The sequence below is a fragment of the Carettochelys insculpta genome, chromosome 9 (genome assembly GCF_033958435.1).
Source record: "Carettochelys insculpta isolate YL-2023 chromosome 9, ASM3395843v1, whole genome shotgun sequence".
Taxonomy (NCBI): domain Eukaryota; kingdom Metazoa; phylum Chordata; order Testudines; family Carettochelyidae; genus Carettochelys; species Carettochelys insculpta.
Genome location: NC_134145.1, coordinates 24,714,339 through 24,741,866, shown reverse-complemented (window position 1 = coordinate 24,741,866; position 27,528 = coordinate 24,714,339). Strand labels below are relative to the sequence as shown.

Sequence of the window (27,528 nt, the reverse complement as noted above, 5' to 3'; positions counted from 1 at the left end):
CCAAAATCTGCCTCTTTCAGAGGACACATGGCAGCCTGAACATACTTCATGTCATTTGCTTGCCTACACCTGTGCCACCTTCAGCTTTGGCTACAAAGGGTTTGTTTCCCTGTGTATGAACCTGTTCATGCTGTAGTCTGTGTGCCACTAGAAGTTCTCTTAATGGTGGATAAACCCAATACAGATTTGTTTGGGAATCACCTTCTTCCTGTCTTCACACACCATGATGATCGTAACAAGTAACTACATAACAGAGTACCTGAATAATGGAGGAGGCCAGGATGTGCATACACCTATTTGCATTTTGGGCAATATGCTCAGCATGCTAGGCATTCCTGCCAGCAATGCAGATCCAGTAGTTTCTTGTAATGTCAGATAACATGACCGTGGTCTTCTACATAAACAAGGAAGAATGAGACCAGAGACCTGTGTATGGAAGCCAAAATCCTGTGAGAATGGTGCATCAGACACCATATTCTTTTGACACCAACCTACCTACTGGGTCCCCAGAGCATACTTATTGATGCTGTAAGCAGAAACTTTGCAATTAATCACAAATGGAAATTGCACAACTTTGTAATCATGGATATCTTTGTTCAATGGGAAATTCTGGTGAGGAATCTTTTCATATCCTACAACACCAGCACTCCATATTTTTCAAGTGGAAGGACATGAAGCCAAGTCCCAGCGGGGATCCTAGAAATTTATGTGATCAAACCACACAAACTATGCCTTCCCTCCCCCTATTCCTACCATAAGCAGATATGAGAAAGCAGCAACCATCTTGATCATTCCTTTCTGGCCTCATCCGCTTTTATTTCCTGTGATGGGAGAGAGCCGGTAGTCATTATACATATTAGGTACTAAAGACATAAGAAGAAGGAGGTGGAAACATCCTGGAGGCCGACTTTATGCTGCTAGGTAAGAGTTAAAGGTCAGAACCTTCGCAGTAGGGCCAGAAAGACAGGTAAAACAGCAGGATCTCAATATGTGAATGAGATGATGTGTTGGGAAGAGGGTTTTTAGGTTTATTAGGGACTAAGGAACTTTTTAGGAAAGGAAAGCCTACACAGTAAGGGTGGGCTCCAGCTATACTAAAATGGGATCAAACAGCTGGCATGTACAATTAGAAGGTTTGTAGAGAATTTTTTGAAACTACAGGGAGCACAGAAATTGACAAGTGTAGAGGAAAACAGCTTGTGTAGAGACATCTCTTAGGAGGAACTGTGTATCCTACCAAATTAGTAGGAGGTAAATTAGTAAAGTACAGGTGGCAGGTAATGAGGAAGAGTCAAAAAGTAAAATATTTAATTGTAACCTGTGAAGGCAAGCAAGTGAACGTTGACAAAAATGTACACATACGTATATACAAATGCTGGAAGTCTGATAAGATGCAAGAACTAGAGTGACTTGTATTAAATGATGAATCCTGCCAAATCATCACTGAGGCCACTGGGTGATTTAGGTGCTAAATGTGTATTCGAGGAAGACAAGGCTCTTGTAGTGACTTCTCTGCATCAGTCTTAACTACAGAGGATGTTGGACAGATGCCAAAAACTAAGCCATTCTTTTTAGGTGATGAGTAACTGCCCCAGATTAAGGAATCAATAGAGAAGGTTTTGGAACACATTGATAAACTGCACAGAATAAGTCACCAAGACCAGGTGGTATTAATCACAAAGTTCTGAAGGAATTTAGGTATCAAATTACAGAGTTATTAACTGTGATATGTAACCTATAGCTTAAATCAGACTCTGAACCAAATTACTGGATGGTAGCTAAGGTAATGCCTTTTTTTTTTTTTTTTTTTTAAAGAAAAACAATCCTGGTAGTTACAGGGCTGTAAGCCTAACTTCAGTGCCAGGCAAATTTGGTTGAAACTACAGCAAAGGTTTATTAGTCATGTAGATTGTAACAGGGTATACTCAGCCCTTATGAGCGCGTCCTTAACCAAGTGCACATTCCTGCACACCCTTCTATTGTTTCCAGGGAGGGAGTGCAGTGACACTTCTGTATCTCAGAGCAGGGACATCTTCACCCTCTTGGAGTTCCTTGGCTACAGCTCTGCAACTGGGCCAGTTTAGTTTAGTTTCCCCCTTTGGGGAGCCTCAGTGTCAGGCCACTTCTCCCCCATGGCTAATGAGAGTAGAGGGAACCCAGCCCAAGGACCATGTCGATGGCAGCTTTTCTTGTGCAACATAGTTAAAGGGACACAGTCTGTTTAATTCCCTGGGCCAGTTCCCTAGGGCCCACCAACATGTTCACCCTTACCTCAAGACCTTCTCCTAGCAACCAAATCAGGGCTCTTTCTCACTTTTCCCAGAGTCTGGCAATGCTTGATGGTGTTGATCTGTCAGCCAACTACACAGCATCATTGTTCCTAGATGCAGGAAGTTGGAGAATGCTGTGGCATCCCCAGGTTTTGCACCCAACTTCCCTGCACCCAGGAGCCAGCCCTGGGTTCCAGCGGCTTTGCCACCTCTTGGAGTCCCATTTCCCCTGCAGGCTCTGCACCTGCCAGTTCCAAATCACTGGCGCTGGAGTCTCCGCTGCGACAAGGAAGGTTTAAATTGGGCATTAGGAAAAAATTCCTAACTGCCAGGATAGTTAAATACTGGAATAAATTGCTGAGAATGGTGGTAGAACCTCCATCGTTGGAGATATTTCAGATCAGGTTAGATAAATATCTAACAGGGATGACAGATGGTGCTTGGTCCTGCCATCAGGGCAGGGAACTGCAGTTGATGACCTTGTGAGCTCCCTTTCCATTGCAGTATTCTGTGATTCTAACAGCACTGCCCTTGGGGGAATGTTATGTTAAGCTCTGCATTGTGAAAACTGACCATTTATTCCTTCTCTGTTTTTATTGCCTATTTTTAAGCAGTCACTAATGCATGAGAGAGTCATCCCTCTTATTCCATGCCCACTAAGTCTGCTTAAGAGCATTGCTGAGTTAACTTCTGAAAGGGTTTCTGAAACTCCAAGCACACAGTCTACTGGCTCACCCTCGTCCAGATACTTGTTGACAGTTCAGTTCAGTGTGTTCTCTTTGTAACTTTACACAGTTTGCACTGCATTTAACTATCAAGGAATTTTGTATTTGAAAACTTCTGTTACCTCCCTGTGGTAACCCTTTCTCTAAATAATTTATCAATATACTGAACAGCGAAGACAGACATAACACAAGAACTGGGCCTCACCTGGTGAAATATACAGGCAGCAGTAGTAAAAGAAACAAAAGGAAGTATTACTTCGCACAGTGTTCATGAGACGCGATCTTAGACTTGCCAAGGCTGCTGAGTGAGCAGCAGAGCCGGGAATAGGTCTGTTTATTCCAAAGCCAATGTGCATGCCGATAGGCAATACTGACTGTCTTTATTTTGTGACTGTGCCAGTCTTCCTGAGTGACCTTGTCGTTCATCTCTTTGTGACTCAGACCCCAATCTGTAAAATGGGGATAATTCTACTTTTTCTTTCTCTTTATCTTGTTTCTGTAAATTGTAAGCTCTTCAGGGCAGGGACTGTTTCTTAAGAGTTTATCTAAAAGTGGAGTATGATACAGTATTTTATATGAAACAGTAAATGAAGGACAATCCCCAAAGCATTATGCATTAATCTCGTAAATGAATGCACTCAGAACACTTGCAGTAGGCTCAGAAGCGGATGCTGCTGTGTGAAAATTTGTGGGAAAGATGAGATCGTGTATAAACACTTTTAATATTTTGTCTAAAGACTTTATTCACAGGAATTTCTAACTAGAAAAATAATGTCTAAGGAATCTGATCTGAACATTGTTTTTTCTACTGCAGTCATCAAGCAGGCGACAGCACCCTCTTAATAAACATCTCTTCAAACCTTCAACTTTCATGACATCTCATGAACCTCCAGTTTATATGGATGAGGATGATGACAGATCAAGTTTTCAGAGTCATATGGATGTTGCAGCGGAGGAGGAAGTATCAGTATGTCCTTTAAACCAAAAATTGCAAAATGTTTTGCTCACTGTGCTCACTGAGTCAGTTTAATGAATATTTGGGAAAAGTATATATTTAACTTCATTTTGTGAATTCAGTTGCATAAGCCAGAGGGTGCTAGTGATTGAATTCTGGCACCTGTTCATATATAGAGTCAACTACAGAAAATTCACGCAAAGTGCAAACCAAAAAAGAAACTGATACGGTGGAAGAATTAAATCGCTTCTGAAAATGTGTAATTACACAGTCACATCTTCAAAAAGTATTCAGTGAATTATTCTAAACACCATATAAAGCGTGTAGCCACATTTCTGCTTAAAAATCTGTTGCAGCAAAAAGGCTAAATCTTTGCATCGTTCTTTGGTTGACTAGGTTTTATAATATAAATTTTTTTTCATACTTCTGCATACAGTAACTGCATATAGGGAATAAATCCTACTGCTCAAGATGATGGGCTCACAGCATTACCAAGGGTAATGAGGACATCCAGTACAGATCAGTTCAGTTTTAATCAGTGACTTCGTGACATGTACTGCATTTTCATCATAAATTGTTAGATATTCCTTGATCTATTGTTCAAGCCCACCCACGATCCTATTCTTCAGATATGATGTCTTCTGTGACAGAATTTCTGAGCTCTCTGAGACATCTCACACCCATCCCCTATCAGCATATACAAAAATTTACCATACAAATCTTAAGAGGTGGGGAAGAACAGCATTTTAAAAAATTAACTACATTTATTTAATTAAAAACTTTAAATGTTAAAATTTGCATCTTAACAGATCTGACAGGACTAAATTATACTTCTGTGTGTAAATATATATACAAACATGAGCAGTTTTGGGGGAAAAGATTTTGTGGGGCATCACAGTGCAACCAGAAAATATGGAGATAAATTAATCTACAGTTGTTTACCGTGGAGGCAGTAGTTGCTGCTCCATAGTTAAGGCTAATGCCTTGTCTATGCAAGGAAGTTGACCAAGACTGCTAATGCAGAATAAGTTACACCTATTGGTTTCCTCTGTGTAGACAAGCCCTGAATCAAGTGTTTCCACAGAGTGGAGATTTAGCCACTTAGTTATGTATAGAAACCAGTGTGTGATCCCTAACATTTTACAGCTTTTCTACTGTGAATATAAGAGAGTTATCTGAGAATTTCCAAGCAAGTCCATTAATTAGAGAATTTTAAAAATCAAAAAATGGGTCCTTTCAGAAATTTATCAGATGGACTCAAACATCTTCCCCTTTCCTCCCCAGTTACTGATGTTAGCAAAAAACAACACAGACTCTTCAAACTTCAGCATTCTTAAAACTCATTGCAGTCTTGTGTGCAGGCTATATCTGAAGAAATTTAAGGAATGTTAATTTGCACTTATTCCGTACTATTTTTCATAACTGAATGGTTCTTCAGAAGGGGCTGAAATATTTTAATTCAGAGAATTCAGTAAAGAACTGTTCTCTTTCAAAACTGCTGCCATCTCCTAGTGTTGGCAGTGGCTCTGAAACCCCAGCTACCTTCAGGTAGGTGGGCATTTTGAGAGAGAGGCTCCAGTGGCACTGTGCTTTCTGACAGCATCATGGGCTCTATCTTCTTTGATGTAGCTCGGCCCTCTCACTATGACAAATGGGAGATGGTTGCTATTTCAGAATGAGAGCGCAAGTGATTTTTCATCCAGTGACTTTATATGTGAGCTTTTGGGGGCAGATAAACTTTTTGAAAAATAATGGCAAAAACACCACTGATCTTAAATACTCATTTCAAAAGCAACTTGTTGTACCTTATCTATTCAACAGAGAGGGTAAAAAAGAGAGGGAGGCCAGGGCATGCACAGGCATTTCTACGTGCAGTGAACTAAAAAGCATGCTGGCGAAAAGGAAATAGTGGCTGTGTGCCATGTGGGGTCATTCTCTGAAACTTCATCTTTCCAGAGGCAAAGAAGGATGCCACTTTATTTTCCACCCAGCCCCAACTCTGCTGAACCAGGAAGTAAGAAATCAGGAGTTTGACTGACATTCAGTTAAAAAAATTACAGTGAAAATATGATGCTTGTCATGGCTTGTCAGTATATTTAAGTGTTACATTTTCCAAAATCCCTTTAAACATAACAGTTTTTAGGTAGCTATCATTTTTGACCCACTTTCTCAAGTAGTTAAGGCACTTGAGTAGTCTGCACAAAACTATCACTTCTCTGTAGAGAACCAAGTCTAATTAATTAGATAAAGTTCTGCTACGTTTTAATTCTCAATATCTTAATCTCTGTTACCAGATATTTGCACATAAAACAACCTAGCTTTGTATCAACAGAAAGTAACTTTTGTTCTCCATGTGTTAGTTCCCACTCAGTATGTGCACAAATATACACAAATTAAAGTAAATTTTTAAATGGAGTTAAAAATAGGAAGTAAAATTAGAAGGCATAATCTAATCTGTGAGCTATCTATCATAATGGAAGATACCTACTGTAGCACACTATTAGTTCAATTGAAACAGTAGTACTAAAAATATAAAATATCACTGAATTTCTTCTGAGTGTCTTTTTCCCCAGATACTACTTGTCTGTTTCATATGTGGTATATGTTCTCAGTACTTTTCTGAAAGAAGATTGGTCACGTTTGTATGTTCAAGAAAGCTAGATCTTCTCAGTAACTATATCCTTAAAGGTGTCCTTTTTGAACAGGATGAGGAAAGTATCCCGATAATTTATCGAGAGTTACCTGAATACAAAGAACTGCTAGAGTTAAAAAAGCTGAAGAAGCAAAAACTCCAGCAGATGCATGCAGAGAGTGGATTTGTGCAGCATGTGGGCTTCAAGGTAAGGTGTACTGGGGACCTATTACAGTAGAACCTTAAGTATACTAACACCAGAGTAACAGTCTGACCACTCAGCTGGGACGCCTTGTCTACTGAGCAGGAAGCAATCAGGCGGTATCAGGGACCATAAAAAAGCAAATACTGTACTGTGCCTGTATTGCATCTTAAAGGTAGGTATATCTCCTTCATGTCCCCACCTGTAAAGCCGCCACTTAGAGCTGGAAGGTGAATATGCTGAGGTGCGCAGGCACAGCTGTGAGCCCACTCTGGTGGCCCAAGGCAGCCCAAGGAGGCAGATCAGCCTGTGTATCTAGTCTGTTCTGATTTCCTGAGGGAGAGAGAAACTTTGCAAGCTTAGTTCAAGCCCAGGAAAAAGCTACCATAGCCTTAGCTGCTGATTCTGCAAGTACAATGTTGGGATGGGAGCTGCTGCTGTTTTCAGCCAGTGCCTAACCTAGAGTGTGAGCCCCAAGCTGCTGCCAGTACATGGCACTCAGGAGGAGCAGCTCAGTTTTACAGGGCCTTTGCCTACACCACACACCCACTGATGCCTCAGTGCTTCAGGGTGCCTCACTCATCCTCACTTTTGCATTTTGGGGGCTAGAACCAGCTGCCTGTCCCAACCCCTATGTATAAGGCAGCCACTTACAGGTGAAGATGCTGTTCAGAATTACAAACATTTCAAAGTTTCACACAACATCCATTCTGAAGATGTCTGTAGGCTGAGGTTCTACTGTGATCAATGACCATTACTGAGCATTTTTCTCAGATTAGCAAGAAGTGGATTTTCTTGGGGAAAAGGGGAAACTTTTCTTTTCATGGTGATATAAGGAAAAATTATATAAAAATAAAATATTGTTAAGGACTTAGTCATGGAAATTTACAGACAGCACAATAAAACTTGTGAAGAAAAAGAAATGACATTGGCTATCTGCATTGGTTTATCAAACCCATCCTAGAATCTAATCTCTCCTGGGGTATTGGGAATATTGAACCTTCAGGGTGAAATTAATCCCTGCTGATTGTAGCAAAGTTTCCCAGTCACTTGGGATGTTAATCCTTCACAAGTATGTCCTTTTGAAGGAAGAAGAACCAGAGGTGTGGAATGACAGTGTTAATAGATCAATAGACGAGTCCTGAGGCTAAAGCTGCAGAGAAAAACAGCAGCAGTATCTGAGTCAATTGCTAGCAGTTTTGAAGGAAGCATTCAAGCAAGGAAATACACCAAAATTATTTTGAAAGGAATAAAAGTAACATTTTTACACTTAACATATACAAATGTTCTGTCTGCAGCACCATCTGTTTCTAGGCTGCATTGAAAAGAAGGGAGAGAATGTCTAAGGATGCCTCTTGTATTTTGAGAGACAATTTTCAGTCATTACCAACAACCTTCCTTGTAGCTGTTCCCCATGTACAGAATCTGGCAGGAATTGCCCGGACTCCGTAGCGATGCGAAAGGGCTTTTAATAGAATTTTTGGTGGTAGACATTTATTTGTGAATCCAAGATCATTCAGTCCAAAAAGACTAATGTACACTTGAAAGCTGAGACTCTCGGGCTTGTAACATACTGATGTTGACAATCTTGTGTCATGGTATTAGAAGGCTAGGGGGTTTTGAAATGAATGTTGTTATTGTATTTCAGAATATAAAATGTGGACTTAGAACAGGATTATTGTAATTCCAGCTATGAAATGTATTGGATAATGTAATTACAATTGCCAGTTTAGAACTTCTGTTAATCAGATCCCTGAATCTGAAGTTATATACCCAGAAATTGAGGAACATACAGTTAGCTGACAACCTGTGAAGAGTTTCAGTGATTTCTCTAGCATCACCTAGGAGCTTTATGGCTGGGAAAGGGCTAGAATCCAGTTATCCAGGGTGCCATTCAACTACCTGAACTATGAGACCATGCTTTCTCTTCCAGCAACACCCTGCCATGTTCACTGCACACCTTCCAAGTTCTCCAGCAATTGAAACAGTGTCCTGGAGACAACAGCATCCTTTACTGTAAAACCCTGATTCTTCTTCAGAGTGGGTCCTCTCTGTGCACTGAATGATAACCAGCACTGGGTGCAATCCTCTATGTGGTCCCCAAATAGAGAGGGATGAGGCACAGTTTGCCTGTGGATTTCACAGTTATTGGCTGTCAGCACAGGAGTGGGCACTACAACAGACACTGGAGAGGTGGAAGACAGCCGGTCAGAACTGGAAACGATTGCCCAGGACGGGATGCTGGTGAATGGTTGTCAATGGCCTGTGCTCCAAGATGTAGAGGTGGAAGAGGCTTACTACTGCTACTGCAAGAGTGTTGATACTCAGGGTTCTTGTGTTAAATTCTAGACTATGGCTGGGAGTTTACTTTTGTTTCCTTGTCTGGCCAGTCCTGGCCTGCTCCCAGTGCTAGCCAATGCTAGTTTCTCTCCTTCCCACTTCTAGTCCCAGTCTCCTCTATTCTATTCCGGAAGCCAGCTATGTTCCAGAGGAAACCATGCCCGTTTGTTCTTGGCCAGAAGCATAATCTTCATAGAGAGTCATGAAGGAGTAGGGAACAAAGCCGAAAATATGGTGATCATCGGGGTCTAAGTAGTCTTTCCTAGGACCTATTAATTTACAAATACTAGAAAGCCAAAGTGTATGAGATAATATTTTGGGCCAGTTTCTGTTGGAGAGAAAAGGTTTCAAGGTTACACAGAGCCGTTCTTCTGGTGGTGGTGATTTTTGCAAAAAAAAGCATACTTTATATTGTCCTTTTGTATGAAGTACATTGATCAAAATGAAACTATTTTAACATAACTTTAACTACAGTTTTGTCCAATGTTTCACAGTGCGATAACTGCGGAACCGATCCTATTCAAGGCATTCGGTGGCACTGCCAGGATTGCCCTCAAGAAATGTCCTTGGATTTTTGTGATTCTTGTTCAGACTGGTGAGCAACAAGCATTGATGCTTATTATTTGCACTTACCTGAATATCCTTGAAGGCTTAAACACTCAGTAAACTCTCCACATATGTGGGATTGATCTGTTCCATGATGACACCTGAAAGTTACATGTAATTAGATTATAACTGTAGTGTGTGTGTGTGTGTGTGTGTGTTTTCTGATGGCATGAAAGTCAATGATTCTTTCAGTGCAATGAAGAGAGTAATTATTTTTGGAAAAAGTATTTTCTCTGAAATCCTCAACTGCAAAGTAATGGTGTGTGATGTAGAATTTGACCTGCATCTGTCAATTAAAAAAAATGTATTCACTGTTCTGAAATTGAATATAATGTGAAATATAAGTTCATTTGTCCAAATGTGTTTTCTTTCCTTTGCAGTCTACATGAAACAGAGATTCATAAGGAAGATCACCAGTTAGAGCCTATTTACAGAGCAGAGACATTCTTAGATAGAGACTACTGTATGTCCCAAGGCACCAGTTACAATTACCTTGACCCAAACTACTTTCCAGCAAATAGATGACATGGGAAGCAGACTACAACCTTGGGCTTACTATCCTTTTTGAAAAATAACAATGGCATCATTGTTAATTCCGTGCACACTTTGGGAAGATTCTGCTTTCCCTGAAATGTCACTCACAGCATGACAGCTTCCTGGGTGTACTTGTCAAACTACAGCTCTGAACTGTCACGGTTCTTGATCACTGAACAGCAGATGAACATTCCTAGTGTGCAGAAGGTTTCACTGGGAGACTTTCCTTTCACCACACTAGTCATTTTTAGATGGTGAATCTAAAACAAAATAAAGGAAAAAAAATACAGACGGGTGAGCCAGAAATGAGAGCACGCATTTAATGATACAGTAAATTCCAAAGGCTTTGAAGAACTTGGTTGTGAGATTCAGAGAAGATGAAGTATTTATATAAAAACAGTTTAGTAGCTTGCAGTTTTGTTGTGAAATAGTTTTCAGCACAGAAACTGACTTCTTTAGTCAAGGTTTTAACCAATGACAGTGTTTGCTTCTAGAATATACTCTAAAAAATACTCACTGTTCTGATGATGGTTGGTTACAGGCCTTTATTAAATTGGAGCTGCTTAATCACATTGACTTCTAATTTTTTTTTAACCACAATGAACTCTATTACCAACAGTGAAGCACTACAGGGAGCAACTGTTGCATTGCTTCCTTAACCAGCTCATGGTGTGTGAATGTTATAAAATTGTCACTCAGATATATTTTTTAAATGTAATGTTATATAAGATGATCATGTGATGTGTACAAAATATGGTGAAAAGTGCCAGTGGTAGTAACTGTGTAAAGTCTCTAATACTCAACGTTAACTCCTTTAAAATAAGGTACACAGCCTTCTGCCTCTGTATTTGGAGTTGTTAGTGCAACTCATCAAAGAAAACTGCCTAATATAAATCATATATATGGTAATAATTTTCCTCTTTTTGTAGTCTGCACAAAATCCATGAAAGATTGTATTTTTATTACTATTTAAACAAGTGATTAAATTTAGCCTGAGCAGTGAGCAAAGGTTCACATGCATTCTTTTATACTGCTGGATTTTGTTGTGCATCATTTAAAACATTTTGTATGTTTCTTCTTATCTGTGTATACAGTATGTTCTTAAATAATGTTCAATTGTCAGGAGAACTGTGAGAAATAAACTATGTGGATACACCCTGTTTATATATAGAATGCTTACTGTGATTTCCTTTCTGGGTAGAAATTAACTTTTTAAAGCATCATTAACAATTGAAAACAATACAGTTAAGTAGGGCACATGAATACTTAAAGGGCCTATATCTGCATTGGCTCAGCACTTGGCACTACTGTTGAAATCAGTGGAACTGAATGTACGCTGCACCTAATAGAATGTGCTCAGCTTCTTGCAGGATAAGAGCCTTAGTTTTCCTGTATCTCGTTCCAAAGTAGGGTTGTTGGTTTTTTTCAGACTGAAGGAGAAAGGCACGTTGGCAATTTGGAATGCTGTAGTAATCTAAAACAGTGCTGATGTCTGCAAAGCTTTGTAATTATTGTGATATTTTTGAAAAAATAAGTTTTTTTTATTGATCTGTACAGCTTGTGATTTAGAAACAGCCATTATTATAAACTGTGTTAGCTTTCCACTTGCTTAAATAAAAACGTGAATTTTCCAAGTGATGAGGATGTAAAAGAAACACATTAGCTTAAACCATGGCAATAAGAAGGGTAATTGGCTGTTTGCATTTGAAAGCAACTTTAACTGTAGCTTGCTCCGTGTTAAATTTCACAGTTTAGGTGTAATTACTTCTTGTTTCTGAGAAAAACAAGTTTAAGCAGATAATATATTGAGTAGATAATATAGTTTGATTATTAAAAACACTGAGTGATGTAATACATCATCTGTAAGCATATCTCATATACTTTGAGAAATTAATAAACCTAACAAAATATAATACAACAAATATACCAGATGTATTCACTTTTCTCTTTAATGAAAGACAAAATCTATTGCGTGAGAGGCTCTGTAATATCATGGGACCATAAAATATTAAGTTCTGCCACTTAGTTACACTACTACTATGGAAGTAGTTTTGATGAAGAGTGATTACCAAACAGACACATCTATTGTAATATTACTTTTGATGGGCTTTACAGTGTTCTTAGATGACAATAAGAAACTAATTGGTTAGAATTAAGTTGCCGGGCACAGCATTTTATATTGAACTTTGGGCTTTCTATGGCAACAACACCACATTCTGGGTGTTGACTTACAGGGTTGTGGGGTAGTCACTTAATTTTAATTAAAAAACGTCTTATATGGTGTCTGATATTTTACATTCATGGTTACTGTTTGTGGACCCCTTAGACATAGACTGTAGATGCCCGGTAGGTCTTTGGATGACAGGCTGAAAACCACTAGACATATGATTGGGGGAAGGCACAATTAAGGATTAAATTTGACACTGCCTTTGCCATATGGGCTTGCGTGTTGACTAAGATTGTAAATAACTTGGATTTAAAAATTAATGATCAAGTTCTGAGGGACAGCAAAAAGATCAAAATGTCATATTCCACTTATTTTAACTGTCATTCTAATGGGAAATAACGCAAAAAATTACTAAAAATACCTACATGTGGTTTTGCCTAGGATACTTTACAACTACACGATTACTCTAAAATCCTTTACTGGAAAAATTACGTGAGTGCACCCAGTAGTGCCACTAGGTTGAAATCTAAGCTAAAATGAGGCTTTTTGTTCAAGCTGGAGGAATTTGGCTCCATTCTGAAGTGACCTTGCTTATTTTCAAGTGGTCTGCCAGATATCTTCTATCACATACACTTCTCGTTGGTTCATGTTGATCTTCTGGATTTAGCATAACAGATCAACTGGTGCCAGAAGTAAAGGTAAACTCTTATAAAAGAATCAAAGGAAGCAAGAACATTCATGACTAAAGGAGAAGAGCAGGTCTAAAACTATCTTTCAGTGAATAACTGGAGATAGTGCTTACATTGCAGATGGCATGGAAGTAAAAGATAAGCATAAAGAAAAACAAAAACAGAAAAAAATTGCCCTGATCTGGGGAGGGAGTAGTTTAGAGTGCTTTATATGAACTGCATTTACCAATTATCCATATGGGGCTATAGGCAAGCACGCTCTCTCTCTCTCTCTCTCTCTCTCTCTCTCTCTCACACACACACACACACACACACACACACACACACACACACACACACACACACACACACACACACACACACACACACACACACACACACACACACACACACACACACACACACACACACACACACACACACACACACACACAGCATAAATTATGACTCTTAGCATTTGTCCATATTTTTATTTGTATCATGTCTTCATTACAAGAAAGATAAATTTAAAAATACAAATCTGCCCCATAAATGCTCGTTGAAAGTACAATTGTTGACATAAAGATCAATCATGCAAACTTAAAGCATGGACTGGTGCAAAAGCGCAGAGAAGGATGCAGTAACTTCACAAAAATGTCAAATAAGAGGTTGGTTGGTTTTTAATGTCGCTACCAGTATACCAAAAAACATTTTGGCTGAGGACATGCAACTATTGTATGGTTTTATGTATTTTATTCAAATATTTTGGAAAGGCGAATTGTTTAAAAATAGAGGATATTTTTTTTTGGACTGTCATTTTCAAAGTTTGACATTGCCACTTCAAGACAACATAAAAGAATCCAAAACTGAAATTTACAGCTAGAATACCGCCAGACTATATCCTCTGCTAATCTTTTGTACATAATAGCTGTCAAACAACTTCACATGCTAACTTTTAGTGAAATATACTACCACTATTGGAATGGAGAACTATATGTTTGCACTTTTGATTATACCAATGTTACTCGATTCATGTTTTCAGCAAAGAGCAAAAGTATTCCTGGCCCAATTATGAAATTGTTATAATATGCATTAAACTCTACCAGCACAGCAAAGACTTCACAGCAGTTTGCCTGAGTGATGGGAACAGATGGACAGACCTCTACAGTATTTAATTTCTTCACATTCAGTTCATTTTTGTAATGCATTTACAAAGATTTTGGGAAATATTAAAAGTCTATTCAACTTCCACATCTCCACAAAATATTGTGACTAATTCCAGGAATGTTCCATTATAAAGCAAGATGTCAGAGAACAGATTTCAACCACTACAAATCAGGAACAAGCTAAGTGTTAGCAGAAAAATGAATGGTGTTAATGAAATAAGAGGAAAAAACCTCATTGCAATGAGATGGCGCAAGCCTGACTGTCTCTGCTCTAAGGCAGTTGAAGGAGCAGACTTCTGATTGTGCAAAACATCTGCTCATATTCAAATGAATAACACTATAAATACAAACTGGAACTGCTGTTCACCATGCTGTTATTCACCTGTGAGTGCAAACATTTTCATAAACAACATACAGTACTACAGAGTGTAAAACCACTGTGGTTGTCGTGTGGAGATCATTTTGTATTTAGCATACTGTATGATTATAAATAATTAGTTTAAAATAACATTTAATACAACATGCACTAATTCCAGATACCTCTCAAGACAGCAGGTATTGCTTTGAACAGCATTTTAGTCAGTTGTGACAAGTGCATGTGAGATGAAATGGCATATGAACCATTACTGTACTTCTGAAAGAGAAAATGCTTCTGCTTCCTTTCTCAGAAAGCAGTCAACTGATGTGCAGACTTGAAGAAAAACCTCCTCTGGTGTTCCTTCTGCATTTATCTATTAAAACAAAAAGTATATTAGATATAAACCATGTGAATGCACAGTTTATGCTGATTTAAATTGTAAAATTTATTCATGTTGTCTATATAATTGATCCAAAGATCTCTAAGCAGTACTAATTTTGGCTTTGGGATTGGATTTATAAACATGCTCCTTAAGATAATCCTACTGTAGTATATAAAGCTTCTGTAAGTGTGAGCTGGAAAACAGTACATTCATTCCTTATGCTTCAACTAGATTACATGTGGAGATTTTGTAGGGCCCTCAATTGTATATTGATTTTTTGCAGAGTCCTTTGAAAATTAAAATATAATAACCTCTTTGATATAGGGAAAGGCCTCTCAAGATTTTTGGGATTCCTATTTTAACACTGTTATGTCAGACATAAACTCAATAAAATAATCCTATTTGATTTTGGTTAAAAAAAAGCAATGGCTTGACTCTGGTTTCTCTTCAGATCATACAAATTTTTTGTCTTTTGCTTGTCATTGAAGTTTACTTGCATATAATCCTATGACCTAAAGGTTTTCAGGCAGCAACTCTGAACTAGCCTTGTTAGTTTTGAGATTGTATTTCAAGCTTTGTGAATTTGTTCCAGGGTTGTTAGGGTGTGGGTTTGTTTGGTGGTTGTTTTTTCACCTTTGGGCAGTGTGCATTGTTGTGTTCTGGTCCACTGCTCACTGCCTTTACAATAGGTCGTTGGTCTGAGTTCTTCCCTTAGCTTGAGTTCGTCACAGATTCTGCTTGAGCCAAATTTCCTCCTCACTGCTCAACTCACTTTGGGGGAGAAAGTGACTGAGTAAAGATTGAAACTGCTCCCAAAGCTGTTTGGCTACGGGAACAGAGTTTACAGCTCTGTTCTGTGCATTATATGGAAAATGGGTAGATTAATAGTGAAAGTGAGTTTTGGAAAAAGTTCATTTCATTGGCTGTGTCTACACTAGCCCAAAACTTCAAAATGGCCATGCATTTCGAAGTTTATTAATGAAGTGCTGAAATACATATTCAGCGCCTCATCAGCCTGCGGACGGCTGCAGCACTTCGAAATTGCCGCAGCTTGCTGCTGCGTGGCTTGTCCAGACAGGGCTCCTTTTCGAAAGGACCCCGGCAACTTCGAAATCCCCTTATTCCTATCTGCTGGTAGGAATAAGGAGATTTCGAAGTTGCTGGGGTCCTATCGAAAAGGAGCCCCGTCTGGACAAGCCGCATCAATTTCGAAGTGTTGTGGCTGCTGGCATACTAATGAGGCACTGAATATGTATTTTAGCGCTTCATTAGCAAACTTCAAAATGGCCATTTGTATGCCCATTTCAAAGTTTTGGACTAGTGTAGATGAAGCCCAATTGTTTAGACTTGTTTATTTTTAACACCTGTTGGGAAAAACAAGCAGTCCTGTAGCACCTTGAACTCTACATTGAATGCACACAAAATACATATTTTAGAGCAGCAGAATTTCAGCTCAAGAAAAATACCTTGAGGAATATTTTATTCCTCAAGTCACAGAAATACAAGGTTTGGTTGTATAGCTGCCCATTTGGTGCTGTGCCAAGATGATTGCTGTTGGTACTGTGGCGTGCATGTTTTTCCTGAGGGGAGAGGGTTTGGACTTGGACACCATTGCCCATGCTCTTGGGGTGCCAAGGGACCCACTAAGGGCCTGGGAAGGTTATAGGGAAAGGAAGGGATCTGGGTTTGAGCCCCAGCCCTCTCTCCTACTGCAGCTTTCTTACCCTCTTCCCCCCGAGTAGAATTAATCGTGGTCCTTGACTCTGCGAAAGGGAGTCTCCCTGCTCTTTGGGGGTGGGGTCTCCCTCCAGTTCTCTGGTCTCTTGAATCTCAGCAACACACTTCCAAACTCCAGTCCTCTCTCCTTTCTCCTTCACACTGTCTGCCTGAAGCTGGATGCTTTATTAGGTTCCTGACAAAAACCTTAATTAGCTAAATATACTTTTAATTAACTTGTAGTAACTTCCCTAGTCTACAGGAAAGCATGACTTAATTAGCATAGGCCTTATATCTTTCTCCTCTCCCACTCTCCCTGCCTCGGCTGTATTACATACCCTCTTCTCTCTCACACTCAGCACCAAGGGGCTGGGTTACAATGCTGTGACAGTCTTTCTGTGGTGCTCTATTGGCTTCTGGTTCTGTGCTGTGTCTGGCACAGGACAGGTTGTAGAGACAGGAGCCATCTGGGTACTGGTGCATTCCTCCTCGTTTGTATGCATCCATTGGAGTGGGGCATGGTCCATCACATGGGTGAACCACTGCCCCAGTAGGTAGTACTGTAGCATCTCCATTTTCCATTTAACCACTAGGCATTCCTCTTCTACTATGGCATATTGTTGTTTCATGGGCAAGAGCTTCCAGATGAGGTAAAGGATCAGGTGCTCCTCATCCCTCATCATCTGTGGAAAAGTGGTCCCAAGTCCTACCTCCACAGCATCCATAGAATGAATTCCTTCTTGAAATCTGAGGCTGTGAGCACTGTGTGGCTGCAAAGAGCCATCCTCAGGTCTGTGAATGCGCTTGCTGCCTCAATCCACTTAACTATGTCTGGACCCTCAGCTCTTACCAGGGTCCATCAGAGGTTCTGCCCTCATGGTGAAGTGAGGGATGAACATTAATGGTATCCCATGATCCATAAGAATGCTCTGACTTGCTTTTGCAGATTAGTCAGCCATGTCTGTATTGCCTCCATTTTGTTCCACTGGAGTTTCGCCAGGCCTCTTCTAACTATATGCCCCTGGTATCTGGCCCTGACTAGTGCTATATTGCACATTTAGATGGGTTAGTGATGAGGCCAGCCTAGGAATATCTTGTATCACTTCACTTTCCCAAGGTGCATCTCCCAATCAAGGCTATAGATTATTACATTTAAATAGGTGGCAGCATATTTGGTGTGGGGTTGAAGTAATCTGTCCACTAGCTGAGGGTATTTTTTCCTCCTTGGCATCCCCAGCAAGAGAGATCTGCCAGTAGCCTGTTGTTAAGTCCAAGAAGGTCAAGTATCTGGCCTGACCTGACTGATCCTCCATTTCATCGACACACATCAGGTATGCACTGAATTGGAGTATCTCAGTTAATTTCCAGAATTCCTTACTGAACCTGAGTGTGCCGTCAGACCTGGGAACCAAGAGGACAGGACCGGACCACTGACTGCAGGATCCTCAATCATCCTGAGTGCCAGCATCTTCCTTATTCCTACCCTAACCTCTTTTTTTGTCTCAGGTATGTGATATGGCTCTCTATGGTCACCTTTTGCCGTCAGAGCCCTCCCAACCATAGGAGGAGGTGGGGCAGTTACCCCAGGCCCTGTGCTCTGAGGGATCCTACACCTCAGGGGGCCTGTGGTGGGACAGGGAAGAGCTGGTGCCCACAGCAGGGAGTCAGCCCCATCTCCCCAAACCCACATTTTTCTTTTCTTTGCTTGCTGCCCCCCAGCGTCCATCTCCTCAGGCCCAGCTGGTTTTCCTTGTAGCTGTTGGGGTTACCTGGTGGCCGACACATGGTCCTAGTGCTCCTCCTCCTCATTGGTGCCACTCCAACAGGTGGCCTGCATAGTGCAGCCTGATCTGAGCTGCTCCTGCCCTTCCAGGCTTCCACCTTGGATGGATGGACCCTTCAGCAGTACAGGAGGCCCCTCCTAGTAAAGTGTGAGTGCCAGCAGCCAGGCTCCATGAGGGCCACTTGCCCCATAGCCCAAACTGGCTTCCCCCAATACCCCACATCTTCTTCCACTGACCTTTCTGTATCTCCCAGCCCTTGGTCTGTGTAGGTGTGGGGGTGAGGGGTCTTGCCAGAGGTTCTAGGCCAGGGTGGGCAGCCCTTATTGCCCCAAGCCTCAGGGTCCTTCCTGCAGCTAGAGAGCTGAAAAAGGCAAGATCCAGCTTTGGGGTTCCCCTCCCTGCCATAGCAGGACCTTGGGACCCACAACTACATCACCATCCACAAGGCTGGCAAATTACAGAAAAATAGCACATGGTTTCCACCACTGTAATGAGTTTTAAAACTCAACTTTTCTAAGTGCTCTAAAATCTGAATGGTTTCTCTGCTAGCTTGGAAATCTGCCTCCTGGGGATGCAAGTAGCACTATGATTCAGATTTATTGTCACTTGACCAAGGGACCCCTGAGTTAGTCTGCTTCCAAAACCTGTTTTCTTCTGTTAAACAGAGAGTGAGATACTATGTATGTTTGGATGACTCTGACTGACTTATCCTGAGTTAGGTTATGGGGTGAGTTCACTATCTCAATGAAATCAATCACAGCCCTGTTAGAAAAAGGAGTTTTGCAATAGATGCTCGTAAGGTGCTACAATTTGTGACTCACGGATGGTGACGATTTGATGAGCATGTAACCTATCTGGAGGGAGGGAGGCATTTAGGCAAGGGGAGGCACTACCAAGTAATTTAAGAAACCAAAAGCCTTTAAGGTCAGTACTTGTTCCCTCAGGGATGAATTCTCATAGCATTCAAAGCTGTTTTCTCCATTTGTCTCTGTTCCTGCTAGTGCTAGCCAGGACTGTGGCTGTGCTGGAGTGCAGAGCTGGGCTGCCCTGGACCCTGAAGGAGCAGCTGAGTGCAAGCATGCAGGGTGCTGTGGTCTGGGGGTGCACTGGAAGAGCTGGGTGGTGCAGTGAATTCCTCACCTGAATCCCCAATCTTTCTTCAGTTCCCTCTCCCTTTGTCCTACACCCCTTCCCTCTACTCTCTCTAGTCCTCTGACTCCTCTAATACTGGCCCCTGTCCAGGAAGCATTCACATGCCATATCCCTTCCCCCCAAAAAAACCAGATGAGAGCTGCTTGGGGCAGGGAGGCCACAGCACACTCCAGATGTCCCAGCTCCGCCCCTTCTGAGGCCTGGCCCCTCCCAGGAGCATGAAGCTGCCCCCAGCCTTGCCCAGGGGCCCAGCAAAGCTGTCAGCCTCCCTGCATAATTTTCTCTTATTGCCTGCCTGTGTATTGAAAATGCGTAACTTGAAACTGCCACAGAGGAGGCCGGAGCATTTGACTATATGTATATGTATATATTATATACGTGTCCACTTCAGGTATCTAGGAAGGCAGTCAACATTGCGGTTGTGGGATGGGCGTGTTGAGGTGCATGTTTCTGTTAAATGCTCACCAGTCAATTTATAGTTCATGTTAACACATTCCCATCCCTGGGGTTAGTCACACTTCTCGGAACTATTTATTCAGGTTCTCTGAAAACACAGAGGCTTAGATGCATGGGAAGTTGCCACAGGCAAAAAAGTTTCTTTTACAGCTCCTTAACCAGCAAACGGCTTAACTACTTTTCAGGACTGTTTTAAAAGTAGAAGGGAAATAATTGCATCTGTGTTGCTATCTTGTAGGCGAAACTTCAGGCTGATGTGCTCTGAAATGAGGGAAGCTTTACTGGAGGTAGGGATAGCTCAGCAGTTTGAGCAGTGGTCTGCTTAAACCCAGAGTTGTGAGCCCAGCCCTTGAGGGGGCCATTTAGGGATCTGAGGCAAACAGATTTAAAAAAAAAATCTGTCAGGGATGGTGAAAGGCTCTGCTGTGAGTGCAGGGGACTGGACCTGACTCAATGACCTCTGAAGGTCCTTTTCAGTTCTATGAGATAGGTATATCTCCATGTATTAAACATTAATCCCTGACAATCCACTGGGCTGAGCTGCTTACATTGTTTGCTAAGTACACACTCCTTTTATTTAGCTGTCTGAAGATGAAGTTCCTTAAGAAAACACCTACTTGCTGTAAACCGGGTTGGGATCTTGGTTGGTTGCCTGTATGCTGCTGTTTAATATTACTTATTAAACTCCCACATACTGTCAATAAGCTAAGCCTTAAAGGATGAGTCAAAATGATCAAAATTTTTGTCTCTTTCTCAGTGAAAAAGCATAACTATAGGAAAAGCCACTACTACAAATCAGGCTTGATGTCTAGTGTAAAGGTAGTTAGGCACACTGGTGCTTTTGAAAATATATTAGGCGTCTGCCTGCATCTTTTTGTGCCTAAGTCCCCTGAAAATCAATGGGAGGTGAGACACTTAAGCACTTTTAAAAATCTTAGTAGGTGTCTATGGGTGGATATGCCTACACTTATGGTGGGTTTGTATATGCACTTCTGCACACGTGCACGCACACGCACAAAATGCTCATCTAGAAAGGGTGGAACTGCTTAAGCAAGTACACTCATCCCTCGCTACAGGAGCACAACTGGCTCCCAAATTTCTGCTCATGGGCAAAAACTCACAAGAGCAACACTGAGTTCCCATTAAAATACATGGAAAAGTCTCCCATTTGTTCCAAGTGCTTGTAACTTGACATAAACCAGTTGAGTTTAGCTATTTTTCTGATGTATTTGAATAGTATGGCATCAGAAATAGGCTGTAGTGTATGTATGTAGAGCCAGGGATTCCCAACCTATGGGTTGGGACCCAAACATGGGTCACCATTAGATTTGTTAAGGGACACCAGCTGTGCAGTTCCAAGCTGCATGTGGCTGTTTAAAGAAGCCATTTGCAGTTTCCTAACACGGCTGCCTCAGGCAGATACCTATCAGTAGAGAGAGCTGCTGTCTCCAGCAGCTCTCTCTATCGCTAGAGAACGCAATTACCTTATGCTTAGGTGCAGAAAGCTTAACACTCGAATTAATTGGTTTTAACGACTGTTACCTGCTGGGAGCAGGAGGGCTTGGGGAGCCACCCAGCCTAGCAGCCCCTGTGATCAGCCTGTGGGAGGAGGATGAGTGTCTAAGGCTGGGGCCTTTTAGGGCTGCAGGCGGGGAGGGGTGGATCTAAGTCTGGGGGTGGTTTAGGGATGTGGGGGGCGGTCCTAAGACTGGGGGCAGTTTGGGGCTGCTGGGGTGGGTGCTGGTCTTCCCATTCCCCAGCCAGGGACCCCATGGCTTGCTCATATAAGCAGGGGAAGTTCACTCATTTGGTGAGCTTAGGTAGGTATACATGTCCCTCGTTTTTGTGAGTACTCATAAGTAAAGTACTCTTTAAATGAGGGACGGGTGTAGTAATCTGCTCCCTGAATCCCTAGGCTACAGGCCCTGTACAGGTCTCCACCTCCAGGCCCAGCTCCTTCCCACGTCTACACTGCTCTTTTTAACCATATAACCAAAGAGAGGCTCCAGCAACAGGGCCAGGTGCTACCAGGAGAGAGAGAGAGAGACAGACAGACAAGTTTTTGGTAATTGGGTGGAGGGTGGTGTAACCTCTGATTTTTTCCATCCATGGGAGGAATGCATTTGATGTGCACCAAGGCATGTGCAGATGTTCACCAGCAATAAAAACACACGCTGCTGGTTGTGGGTGCGCTGCTAATCAGGTGGCCACACACACGCTCAGCCAAAAGTGCACACTGGTGGAGGGGGACTTCCAGTCGCTTCCCTGCTGCTGAATTTGTTCCTTGCTGCCATCCCCTGGCCACAGCCTTTCACTGCCATCAGCAGCCGCCAACCAGAGGGGCAAGCATGGATGCAGCCTGTCTGTCAATGTAGTGAGTGGCCTGTGCGCACTCATGTAAGGGTAGAATAGCCTGTTCCTTTAAGCACCCAAATACAATTAGAAATCTGACCCAGACACTACTTCACTTAACCATTATGTTGTGGAAGACAACTTATAATTCCTAGACTGAAAAAAACTGTCCCTGTGGACGGTGATGTTCAATGGTACTAAAAGAGTGAGAACTATTTTAGTTGCATAATTTTGTACTAGAAACAAAAATCAGCATTTGCTGTAAGAGCTTTTAGCCTACCAATTACATATGCCGCAGTGGTGCTGAGAAGCAGCCTGCCCTATATAATGGGGTCTTTGTTTCTACAGCCATATCTAAAAGAAGCAACTAATTTGTTCCAGAAGAGTAGGGCTCACATGTGGCTGTGACATGTAATAAGTGCAAGTATGAGTCCATGAATTTGTTCTTGCACCTAGGATGGCTTTTTGCCGTGAGTTTTCCTATTTATAACTAAAGCTTGACTTTGTATTTTTGCCATGAATTTTTGCAGCTTTTTTCCATTTTTCTGCTAAAAGAAGGAGTTCCCCCAAAATGTCATAGGTCACTAGTTAATTAAAAACTGGTAATATTAGCTTTCGGTAATTAGTGCAAGGGCTTTTTTTATTTTTGCAAAACACTACTAAACAGTATGACTGCGTCTGTGTTAAGGCAGTTACAATCTTTGTTCCTTTCAAAAGTACTTTCTGCCCTGACACGTAGGATAGGAACAGTCTGTAAAAATAATCTGTAGCTATTGTTACCAGCTGGTAGAGGTATCACACAAAGGATTTGGCTGCTTTCTGCTCAAACTGAAAATATGCAGATTAAAAACAAACTCCCCTTCCCCCAAGTCCTTTCAATTCTACCATCTTCATTCTGTCTCATAAGCTTTCCATTGAATCTGCACACCAGTGTGACGCACTACCTGTGCTCTGCTCAGCTGAGCTTTCACAACCTTCACTATCATTCTGCTCAGGTCCACAGCCAAGGGAATCGTTTGCATATTACGATTCCAGTCCTTGTGCTGGGTGTAGCACTTGGGCTGCTGAACTGAGGCAGTTAGCAGTTATCCGCTGGTTAAAGAGTGACTTCAAAAATGGGCCTGACCTTCTGGCCATAGTAATCTGACATTGCCAAATCATCATTTCATGAATCATATTGACTTCAGTGGCAATGTGATCAGACTGCAGAGGTGCATGGTCTCCACAGGGTGCTTAAAGCTTCTTCCCTGTATATTCAAAACTAAATCTAATGCAGTTAATGAGAAAATGATGTTTGGGCCCTTTATAAAACATATATGATGCCTTCTCTTGATTCATGTCCCTACTTTCCTCATCAGCTGACCTTTAACCTGCCTCCCTTGCTGGCCAATGAGCAAGGAAAGTGATCTGTCATATATACATAGAGGACCATTCCTGTGCTATATACCAGTAACTCTTCAAAACAAAAACTAACAAGCCTAGTCTGCGAAAGAAAACTATTTAATTAACCTAGATTTAAGCCAATAAACAGGGTGAGCTACATTCAGAACTTTGGCCCGAGTGACCTAAGTAGCACAATACAAAGTATATGGCAAATGTATACCCAGGACATGGAGAACACAGTTAAAAACCATTGCTCAGAAGGGATAAGGTGCTGCGTCTCTCTTTCCTTCCATGGGCGGTGGGCAGGACTCTGAGCACTAGTAAGACCCAATTAAAGGGAGAAATAAAGATGATTGAGGGCGGTGACAAACGGATCTAGGAATGCACTTCTGGATGGAGTGAAAGCTATGGGTGTAGTTAATGTCTGAGGGTGGCAAGACTCCCGTGATTGACTGATAGCTATTGATGCCCTCCACGAGTCTGCACCCTAACAGGACTGGTAAAGTAGGGCTCATGGAACATGAAAAAATAGGTGACTGAGCAGACAGGACAAAACTTTTATTCTTTTAATGCTCCCCATTTCTACATTAAGAAGTCAAAGGGCATGTGGTCTTAGTACATGACTGATACATTCATCTATCTGTGATACAGTAGAACTCAGGGCCTAATTGTTTAGTGGACAAAAAGCTTCTTCTTATTTTTTTTTTAAACAAAACAAAACAAAACTAGAATTAAATGCTCAAAAATACAGCAAACAGACTCCTGACTCTGTACCAAGTAAATGAGATGTTATGACGTGAGACGAGGGAGCTGGTACTGGGCTGTCAGTAGAAATTTCAAAAGGGAAGTGCTCAACCACCTCATGTGTAGCTTTACTAGGCAAGTAAGTCAATTGCAGATATGCAAGTCTACCTATGGCAATTGCATAGCTAGACTCCACTTATCTGCAATCAGCTTACCTGACCATCCTCACTAAGGAAGGATGACGGGAAAGCTTCTTCCGTGGACCTCCCTTACTCCACATGACAGCAATAGGTTGATTTTGCGCATCTTCACCAGGCACGTGAAATCGACCCCTGGAAGATAGACCCTGAGCAGGTTGATCTTCTGGGTAATGTAGATGTGGCCTGAGATTCATGGGGGGAGATGGCTCAATGAAGGCCACTCCAGCCCTTGTGCTGGTCTTTGGCACCACAGTGACTTTCTGCTGTACACTATAGCCCCTCCACTTCCTGGCTGAGGAGATGGTGAGGTGCAAAGGGCGCTGCCACTGCTGCCTGTGCACCTGTTCTGGGGCTACATGAGGGGCTCTATGCTGGAGCGAAGGCTGTCACTTTTAGAACTGCTGCATGCTAATGCAGAGAGCTTGCAACACGGAACATTTGGCTTTAAGTAAGATCACTTCTCTGGCAACAAGGACCAGCAGAATGTGGTCATCCACCAGGGCAGGCTGTACTTAAAAAAAGACAACTGTGTTTTTCAAAGCAGCCTAAGGAAGCTGGGTGGGATTTGGACCTTTACAAATCCCACCCTATGCCCTTTAAGTTCTTCCAAATCCCTCCAAATAGGGGCTAATCAGATTTAAAAGGGCATAGGCTGAGTGCGGGCCCTCAGCACAGCAGTGAATTTCATCTGTTCAGAGCAGGCCTGAGCAGGAGGGTTTCCAGCATTTAGTGAGGTGGAATGAGACTTGCTTCACCTTTCAGTCCCAGTTCACCAGCCAGAAAGTTTCCGTCTCCCTACACTGTGCTCTTCTAATGCTTCCCCCTATGCTAGGAATGAACTAGATTCCTGAAGGCAAAAATAAGTCTACTAAAGCTGGAACTGCTTTTACAGCCAGATCCTCTCCTGTACATATAGTTAGATCTCTAAAGGGATGGCGCTTGGGACAATTTCATTGATTTAGAAGGAAAGGAACTGAGTGTTAGCGTATAAAAAAGAGGACACCCTGAGAGCGAGTGTATATGTATCAGTCTCGCCCAATGCATGTTGTACTAATGTGTTTATATTATAACACATTAATACAACGTGAGTTGGTGGGTACTCATACAGATACGCTCCCTCTCAGGGTGTCCTCTGATTTGAGAGGTCAGATATGGTAACCCTCCAGAAGTAGTACTGGGTTTTTCCATTTTTTGCCTGACTTCCACTCTCCTCCTCTACCTCGGAGTACAAGAATGAGCCAGTGGTGATATCAATGACGTTGTGTCCACCTGAGACACCCTCCCTGCTGGGCAGGAGTCCCTATGCCACCCACTCTGCCACAGAGCAGCACAGGAGTGGCTGCTAGAGTTCCTGCTTGGCAGTCTGAAGGCCATGGCAGTCTCTAAGGCTACGTCTACAGAACAGAGATCTTTCGAAAGAGAGCGCCCACACAGCCCCCATTTTTTTTGAAAGAATGGGCCAAGGATCGAAAATGAAGACTATTCTTTTGAAAGAAGAGCCCCGCGGAGCGTCTACACACATTTTCTTTAAAAAAAAAAAAAAAAAGGCTTTTGAAGGCGGCGGGGGATGCTCTTCTTGAAATGGGAAGAGAAGAGTGATTTCAAAAGGAGCACCACATTCTTTCGATCTATTTTTAAAAGAATGCTTTTTGTGCGCAGACGCTCCATGGGCTCTTTCGAAAGATCCCCCTTCTTTCGAAACATCTTTTGAAAGAACTTGCTAGTGTAGACACAGCCTAAAAGCCTGGCTGCGTTTGTTGGCATTTTGCAAAATACTTCACTCCCTATGAACAGGGTTCCCACTGCCATTTGCCGTGGCAAAACTTTTATCTTTTGGGGCCAGAGGGCTTTTTTAAGTACTTGTGAATGACAAAAAATTTGCCTTGCAATTGGCAGTGTCAACAAAGTCCATGTTTCAACTTTCTATAAGTGAGAAAGGAACACTCATGACCTGCAAATTCCAAATTTCCCCTCCACCTCTGACACTCGGACCTCAGAAGCTGTCAGTGTTACCCAGAAGAGCCACAATATTGCATTTATTATTGCGTTTACTATTGCATTTACTATAGATTAGTCTCACAGCAAAATGTCTAGCAATGTATTATTTTATCAATTACAATTTGTTAGTAACATAGTAGAGGGGTGGCCAAACCTTTGCTTCTGTGTCTCCTTTACAGTTTAACTGCAGCCCGGGAGCCCCTACCTCCTTTTGCTACCTACCATACTGAGGCAGGGGAGGGTCTGTGCAGGGAGGAGAGGCCTCAGTTGGAAGAGACTTCACTGATCTCACCACTGACCCTGTCCTCAAATGAGTCCATTCTGGGTGCAGAGGCCCAAGATGGAACTGGAAGATATAATTTACTGCCCAATGCCAACAAGAATGAATCTGAATCCAGATCAAGGCACAAATAGGGGACTGGGGAACCCTGGGACATGCATTATGCAGAACTTCTTTCTGCCCTCATTTGAAGTGATCTGTGAATCACAAAACACTAGAACTGGAAGGGACCTCAAGAGGTCATCGAGTCCAGTCCCCATCCCTCTCTGCAGGACCAAGTACCATCCTAGACCATCCCTAATAGGGGTCTGTCTAACCTGCTCTTAAATATCTCCAGTGATAGAGATTCTAAAACCTCCCTAGGCAGCTTATTCCAATGTTTAACCACCCTGCCAGTTGGGAAGCTTCTCTTAATGTCCAACCTAAAGCTCCCTTGCTGCAGTTTAAGCCCATTGCAT

General features: G+C 41.9%; 2 protein-coding genes across 6 annotated transcripts in view; one reads left to right on the top strand and one right to left on the bottom strand.

The window, feature by feature from the left end:
• ZZZ3 (zinc finger ZZ-type containing 3) overlaps positions 1-10,956 on the top strand; it is a 124,908-nt gene extending 113,952 nt beyond the window's left edge. For all 5 annotated transcript variants that reach the window (XM_075002797.1, XM_075002796.1, XM_075002793.1 and 2 more), the window contains 4 exons: positions 3,810-3,962; positions 6,656-6,790; positions 9,619-9,719; positions 10,111-10,956. In XM_075002797.1, coding sequence (XP_074858898.1) covers positions 3,810-3,962; positions 6,656-6,790; positions 9,619-9,719; positions 10,111-10,255 — 534 coding nt within the window. In that variant the 3' untranslated portion in view covers positions 10,256-10,956. The remainder of the gene's footprint in view (positions 1-3,809; positions 3,963-6,655; positions 6,791-9,618; positions 9,720-10,110) is intronic.
• Positions 10,957-13,597: 2,641 nt separating this feature from the next.
• Positions 13,598-27,528, bottom strand: part of AK5 (adenylate kinase 5) — a 139,279-nt gene continuing 125,348 nt past the window's right edge. Inside the window, exon 14 of the mRNA XM_075002733.1 lies at positions 13,598-14,996. Coding sequence (XP_074858834.1) covers positions 14,889-14,996 — 108 coding nt within the window. The 3' untranslated portion in view covers positions 13,598-14,888. The remainder of the gene's footprint in view (positions 14,997-27,528) is intronic.